Source organism: Chinchilla lanigera, unplaced genomic scaffold, assembly GCF_000276665.1.
Source record: "Chinchilla lanigera isolate Chin_1 unplaced genomic scaffold, ChiLan1.0 scaffold00017, whole genome shotgun sequence".
NCBI classification, from domain to species: domain Eukaryota; kingdom Metazoa; phylum Chordata; class Mammalia; order Rodentia; family Chinchillidae; genus Chinchilla; species Chinchilla lanigera.
In genome coordinates this window covers 17,744,069-17,751,497 of record NW_004955418.1, presented here as the reverse complement: position 1 = coordinate 17,751,497, position 7,429 = coordinate 17,744,069, and the positions used below count along the sequence as shown (strand labels likewise).

At 37.1% G+C, this 7,429-nt stretch overlaps 1 protein-coding gene and 1 long non-coding RNA gene across 9 annotated transcripts in view; one reads left to right on the top strand and one right to left on the bottom strand.

Annotated features, from left to right (window-relative positions):
- The first annotated feature begins 211 nt into the window (after positions 1-211).
- On the top strand, positions 212-7,425 carry LOC106148263. The gene is made up of 3 exons (XR_001233543.1): positions 212-1,133; positions 1,220-1,653; positions 7,179-7,425. It is a non-coding gene; the product is annotated as an uncharacterized LOC106148263 (long non-coding RNA).
- Mctp1 (multiple C2 domains, transmembrane 1) overlaps positions 4,562-7,429 on the bottom strand; it is a 517,439-nt gene continuing 514,571 nt past the window's right edge. For all 8 annotated transcript variants that reach the window (XM_013513035.1, XM_013513041.1, XM_013513036.1 and 5 more), the window contains one exon: positions 4,562-6,559. In XM_013513035.1, coding sequence (XP_013368489.1) covers positions 6,488-6,559 — 72 coding nt within the window. In that variant the 3' untranslated portion in view covers positions 4,562-6,487. The remainder of the gene's footprint in view (positions 6,560-7,429) is intronic.

Genomic DNA, 7,429 nt, shown 5'->3' with positions numbered 1-7,429 from the left:
CTCCCAAAATATTAAGTTCATACTCAGACATGTTATTGGGAGAAAGAGATTTAAGGGAGGTTGAAGGCAATGTATTACAAGTTCCCTGCACACCATTTTTCTTGAATAATTTTGGTTCTCTGTTAAAAACACAAAATAAATGTGATTAAACATTTTCTCTAGATTACATAGGGAAAAATTTAAATATATTGCTAATAGTGGTTGTATTTGTGACAAAATTTTGACTATTTTTCATTTCTCCAAGTTTTTTGGGGGATGTGATCTTTGTCTATAAGACCAAGAACCTATTTATTTTAAAAGTAATGCTCCTGATCCAGGTAAGAATCAGTTTTGAAATGTTTCTAAAGTTATCTTAATTAAACTGGCCTGTACTGGATTTTTAAAAGAGGGTACAGCTTTAAAATACCATTTTTGTTAAGGTCGGATGTAATTGAAAATAGAATTGCCATCATTCAACCATACTCTTGTGTGCCTCCACAATTAAGAGTGAACCTGCGGGGCCTCCGTAATCTTCATTTGCAGCCACATTGAGCCTGGCCTTGTTGGCGTGTGGTCTGGCACTTGTGACTCTTTAGTATGAAATTGCTAACGAGTAAACCTTTTCATGTGGAGTCATAATGCACCGGTTTTACTTTCTGATTTTAAGAAGTATTCATAGAACCTGAAGTATTCCTTGTTCTCCAGTGGGTCTTTTCAGATTCAACACAGAAGAGGAGGGACAAACTGGTAAGATTAAGTGATAACTGCATTTATATACTGTTATTAAGAGGGTTTTTCATCATCGATGTGAAACAAAATCCACTTTATACCATATTTGCAGTGTGACTGCAGATCCAAACTGTCAGCCGTCTGTTGTGAGAATTCTGTCTTGCCACTACTGTTCTCTGCAGCATAGATTTGCACCTCTAGTGTGAACACCCGAAAAGGGGCCTTTTGTATTAGGCAATGTTTTTCTTTTGGGTTGTGAGAAGGTTGAACCCAGGACCTTTGAACTGAGCTGCATCCCTAACCCTTTTTTTTTTTTTTTTTCCCATTTGTTTTGAAACGAGCTCTCACTAAATGGCTGACTTACCTAAGTTGTACTCAGACTTGCAGTCCTCCCGCCTCAGCCTCCCAGAGTGCTGGGATGACAGGTGAGCACCACCAGGCCTGGCTAGGCAATATTTTAAGTATGAAGACTGAAAATGCAGTATTTTTACAATTGTATTTCTACACACAGGATACCTAAATTATAACTACGGTACACCAGGGAGTATCGATCTGTTTTGAAGATTTCTCACCTGCTTGTCAGGAACCTGGTACCTGCGCATTCTTTCATTAGCATCATTGTGCATAAGGATGAGTGGTATATGCCTGGTTACCCATAAGTGTAGGTGTCTGGTTAAATTACTCTCAGAAATTCCATGACTCCCCCCTTCCAATAAAATGTTTACTGCTGAAAATTCATTTTTTCCATGTAAATTCTCAAGGGGAATTTTAAGTATTTAGAACTGTCAAGCAAATGAAAAGGATACTTCCGTGGTTTACCTAACAACTGCCTCTTAAATGCAGATAGTACTTGACTTTTCTGTGTGTTCCCAGGTGCTGCAGACACCCCACTATGGTTTGTGAGATTTGTGGTTAACAGGAACGGAAGTTAAGTTCAGGACAAAGGTAAGAGGTAGGTAGACCACTGACTGGACCGTTATACGTGTGTGGACAGAAATTAGTGTTAGCTGCCTCTGCTATTATTCAACAAAGATATAAAATCATGCAGATTTTGACTTGTAATTGTCATAATCACTGCTGTGTAAGGAGGAATACTTTATGGGGAATTTATATGGTTTCCAGCTCCATAATAGCTTTACAGGGGATCTCTGAACTTGGGGCAGATACTGGCATTTCCTTTCTGTGCTCCAGCTGTCCCATAACAATGCTTGACTGTTGTCACAGGTGTCTCCAGTAATGCAAGAGGCTGTTTAGCATGGTTGAGCAGGTGTGCTTCTTTCTGTATGAATTTAGCATTTCCTCCGGACCTGTCAACATGTGAACCCTGGCAAAATTGTTCAGCTTGATTCAAGCCACATTGAAGTCTGTCTTTAACCAACTAAAGTCCAGCCTAAATGATCCTCTCTCCTCACTACTGGCAGCAGCAGCGTCCCTCAGCCAAGTCTTAGGGTCTCCTCAGATCCTATCTTCCAGAAAATACAGGGTGGTTTTCGGCTTCACTTAGTGACTCGGGTTGGTCACTGTCTTTTTTGCAGTAACATTGAGGAATCTGCAACAAAAGTCTTACATTGCAGTTTTAATTTTGCTAACTATGGATAAAATATGGATAGCTACTTATCTAAACCATGTCTGTTTTCCTAAAAACAAGTGAAGCTGTCTAATTACTCCATTAATTGACTAGAGTCAAGAACCAGTGCCATTTTGTTGTCTTTAAAAAAAGGAATCATAATTTTCTTTCAGTGATATTTACAGACAAACAGAAGCATCATAGAAATTTTATATACCATTTATGCATGCAATGCAATGCTTTGGGTTTTTTGGTTTTTTTTAAGTGTTGAATGTAAAAGAGACAGCCCAATAAGTAGAAAGCAGTTACTACTTGGTTGTTTAGTTTTGTGTGCTTTTGATTTTTGGTGCTTAACCCAGATGCCCTTGGAAAAGCACAAATAGAATCATTAAATTCCAGCAAACTGTCTGTTGCATTAATTTCCACATTCTGTAAATACTTTGGGAATTTAATGTTTTTTATTTGCATAGTGTTCTTATAAAATGAGATTTTTTTCCTGGTGTTTCTTAACTATCAGAGATTGAGCTAGCTTAAGTCTTCCGATAAGACCACTGCTATACAAATTGCCAATATATTAACATGGAAACTGAGGCAATAGTTTCATGAAAAGGGACTTTTTTTTCTTTCAGTGAAGTACACCAGTCATCTTGAGGGAAAGAATTATAAATAAAAGGAATGACACTATTAACTAAGTACTCAGTATATAATTTTTTAAATTCATATTCAGCCAAGTGGCTAAAAAACCTGAATGTAGAAAAGCTAATGAAACCAGTAAATAGACCTTTGTGCACATTAGACATTTAAAGCCCCAGGACTTAGCCACCATTTAATAATATCCAAGGCTTTTTTCTGACGTGTACTTGGTGGCTCTCCTCTTTCTGGAGCATCAACTGCTTCATTTTATTTTATTTATTTACTTGTTTGTTTATTTTTTAATGCTAAGCAAATACAAAACTCAAAACATCATAAACATTTAGGCTCATCTAACAAGTTTGCAAGCGAAATTATAGCCTTTGAATGAGACTTGTTGATACAAAAGTAGGCAACTTTCAGCACTGGAGATCTTTGGATACTGAGATGAAAAGCGGGTGCAGGAGAAGCCCCTGTGGTCCCTGGATAAAGAGCTTATTACAAATGTGTTCTTTGCTTCTAAATGCAGAATTCAATCCCATGTAAGTTGCTTTTAAAAATATATCAGTACCTTTGGCTTTCACTACAACTCCAGTTTAGCTTTTACCATATTATCATAGGTTTGAACATTGCCTGTGATAGGGTCAGACAGTAGGTTTGCAATAAATATATTACAAAGCAAAGTCACTTGGCGAATCCTCCAGCTCACATCCTAGTGTTTAGAAAGGCTGAAAAATAATTTGGGATTCCTATGGAACCTATCAGTTTGAGTGGGACTGTGTTCAAATGAGCAAGTAGTACTCTATTTTTTAGGTGGGGAGAAAGTTAAAATGCAGACACCTAATGTATTTCTTATGAATTTTCACAATTAGCTGGGAGGCGTGGCATGTACCTGTAATCCCAGATATTAAGGAGGCTGAGACAAGAAGATGGAAAGTTTGAGGCCAGCATGGGCAACTTAAGAAAACCCTATCTCAAACTAAAAATAAAATAAAAAGCTAGGCATGTAGCTCAATGGTAGAATGCTTGCCTAGCATGCATGAGTTTAATCCTAGGTTCAATCTCCAGGACCATCCAAAATTTAAAAAAGAAAATGTCACAATTAAAGGTGATAATAGTTAGTAGTGTCAATATAAGTAATGACTTTCAATGAATTTACTCACTAAAAAATAGGAAAGCATTTAGTTGTTCACAGTATCTATTATGTTTAGCAATCCAAACAGATTTTAACTTGGCATTTGGCCTAAGATGTCTTGAGAGAGCATCAGAAACATCTCATAAAACCAAGACAAATTAGGCTGCTCTTTCTAAGACAAAAGCACATCTATGGGAGAAAGGGAAAGAAATAGTTAAAAACTCTACTAGACACAGTCTGTTTTCAGCCGGTGAATATAGTATTTTCTGAAAGCAGTGATGATTAGCCTGCATATCATTTTTATGCCCCGAGCTACATCTTACTTGTCTTTCAGCTTCACTGTACACCTACCCCTCCAAAGGTATCAAGTTTTATACAACAGTCAACATTTCATGAAAAGCCCTGTTTGTTCACACACGAATTTTGAAGTGTCATTTATAAGACGATGAACACAATCCCCCATCATTTGTCTCTCGGCCACAGCAACTAAAAGAAAGGAGGAAAAGACTACTGACCGATTATACGTAGAAAAGATTATTTTCTTCTGTATTTAATGTGAATGTGTAGCCAACATTACCACTGAATGAAACATCTGAAACAGTACAATGGAGCAAACAGAAAGCAGTCATCTGTTAATGGTTACGATCCACTAGATACATCTGAGGTTGTAGCATACCAGGCTTTTATAGACATCTGAGTAGATGTTGTCAGCACAGAACATAAATCTCACACAAGGCATAATTGAAAGTTATTTCAAACAAATTATCTCATCAGTAAACTCTAGTAACATCAACTTCATGAAGTAGTATGTTTAAGCAACAAACAGTGATGGTATGCAGATGTAAGCCTGTCATCTTAAACATGGTGCACTAAATAGGGTATATTGAGGTCAAAGCCTTTCTGTAGAAAGGGAATTTAATTGACATTCTTTCAAGCATAGTATATAAACGGATCAAAATAGTTCTAGTATAAGAAATAGTATTTAACAACATGTCTCTAAAATAAAAATACTTTAAAAATCAGCTTTGATGAGATTAAATTTAAAGAATCTTTCTTTAGAGTGAAATATATATCTCTTGCTTTCCGCTTCTGTATGTTTTTCAGCATAATCCCCACCCTTACCCCTCTCAGTCTATTATTAATAAAGTAGTGCAAAAACCATTGTGTGCAGCAGTTTCCCCCTTGTGTAATCCCCTACCAAGTCAGAGAGTTAAGATAGTCTCACTCACCAAATCAGAAGTATGTTCCCTCGATATGCCAGAGACTTAGGTACGAAAACTGCTGTAAGAGTCTTGGGAATGCAGTTTTTAAGTACAGATTCTATGGTAATTAGTGAAACATTGTTAAAGGCAACCCCATACACAGTTTATTTTACAAAACAGGTTTTCATGCATTCATATTATCAAGAATTTTTTTCATAAATGAATGTAATGAAACACTGGCATATCACTTAGCACACCGCATTCTCCTCTACATAAAATTCATACTAAGAGAAATCATGATATATATTAAAGCACTTCATTTAGTGACCTAATGAGAAAACAGGGTTTGTTTTGCTGCGAGAATACTTGAGTATGAAATATTTTTAGATGCACAAAGGTATAATTTGACATCAGAAGTAATGTGTGTTTCTTTTACTAGTATTTTTAATAGCTGAATTGGGTTGCTAATTTGCTAATTCAGTATAAATTAAAGTAGTGGTAGATATAAAAATTCAGATAGGCAATCATTTATAAACCTGGCAGTATTTACGTTATGTAGTCCTGCAGAGATTTTAAGGTTTTGGATGGAATGATAGAAGGTTTGTAAGCTTTCTGTACAGTATCTCAGATTCTCTTGAAGGAATGACTGTACCTGTACTCATTTGCTTAAAGCTAGCCTACTCATACCTAATTAATTTGCACGGGAGTGAGTTTCAGGATCTATGTGAAATTGAAATGCATCCTTTCCATTATGCAGGCCTTGGGTTTTTTCCCTTTTTGAAATGTATAAAACATAGAAAACTGTAATGGATTACTACTTTTCAGGTAAAAAATAGTCACATTTTAAAAAAAACTTTAAAATCAAATTGACATTTACATTTTATGTAGATTTAATCAGCACATCTGAGCATTTAACCTAATATTCTGGTGCTTCTACTTGTAATTAAAGAAGTGTGTATCCTCCAGTGCTACCACCCTTAACATTTGTTCTTTCAGTGTTATATGAGTCTCCACAGCTAACAAGGTTTTTACACGGCAGTAGCTAAACCTTTATCAAGTTGAGTCTGTACAACAGAAGTATATTTGCAAAGACATATGCCTTTGTACACTATTTACAAATTCTCCCGATCATGATAAAAAGGCAAAATAAATAAAAAGCAGAAAGAAAGGAAATGCTGCTGAGGCTGAAGGCTTTTTCTTTTATCTTCCCAGACAGATGCTGGTCTCCTCAGTGCTGGGAGCTGGCTAGCCAAGAGTGTTTTTCTTCCTTTTATATGGGCTGTGAGAAGGGTCTGGTTTCAGTTCTTGGTATTGCACCTGTTTAAACAGAGTTCAGAGAAAGACTGGTCAAGTGGCCACTTTCTGGCAAGGGAAGGAAAAAGCAAAGGAACGAGAGAGTGCTTGGGGGGAAAGGGCTCACTCTCGAGGCTGAATGGATCTGCAGCTGGGCTGCAGAAAACAATAGAGTGATAGAGCGCCAGTGGGAGGGGAAACCCTGCCAGAAACGTCATGGTGCCCTCGAGCAAACTTTGGCCTAGGATCTTCACTGACTGTCATAAATTACATTAAAAGCAAAACCACCTCGATCTGTTGGGAAGGATTGGATAATGTTCCTTTGCAATTTATTTGTTGAATAAATCTCAGTTTCCATCCATCCTGCTCACACATATCCAATGAAAAACTCAACTGAAACGAAGGCAAAAGATATCACCGCAGCTCACCTGCAAGGTTTTGTACACTGTTGGTTAACAGGCCTTAACTGCAAAGAGGTCAGAGGATTTTTGAGATGGGTTCAGGTCTTCAAAAAGTAGCTCAGCTCCAAAATTTGTATCTTTAAAGCTCATTTAATTTGCATATTCTGGGAAGTATTTTTTCCTTAGATTTCCACTGATACATTTGCTTTCATCACCTAATGCTCTTTATTTTCTCCCTTCAGATCATGACGAAGTCCCCTTACAAGCTCCAGCTGACCTTAGAGGCACAACCTATACTCATCCTCCTACTTGCCATTCTTCTGGAAGCTTTTTCTTGGGGAACACCTCCAGTAGGCTGAACATTGACTGGGAAAATCAGGCTCCAGTAACCCTACCAGGCTCTTATAAAACATTTGGCATTGAGTGGAAATGAAAGTTAAAAGCGGTGACACACGACATCACAGTAATAATAGTAATAATGATAGTAAACCTA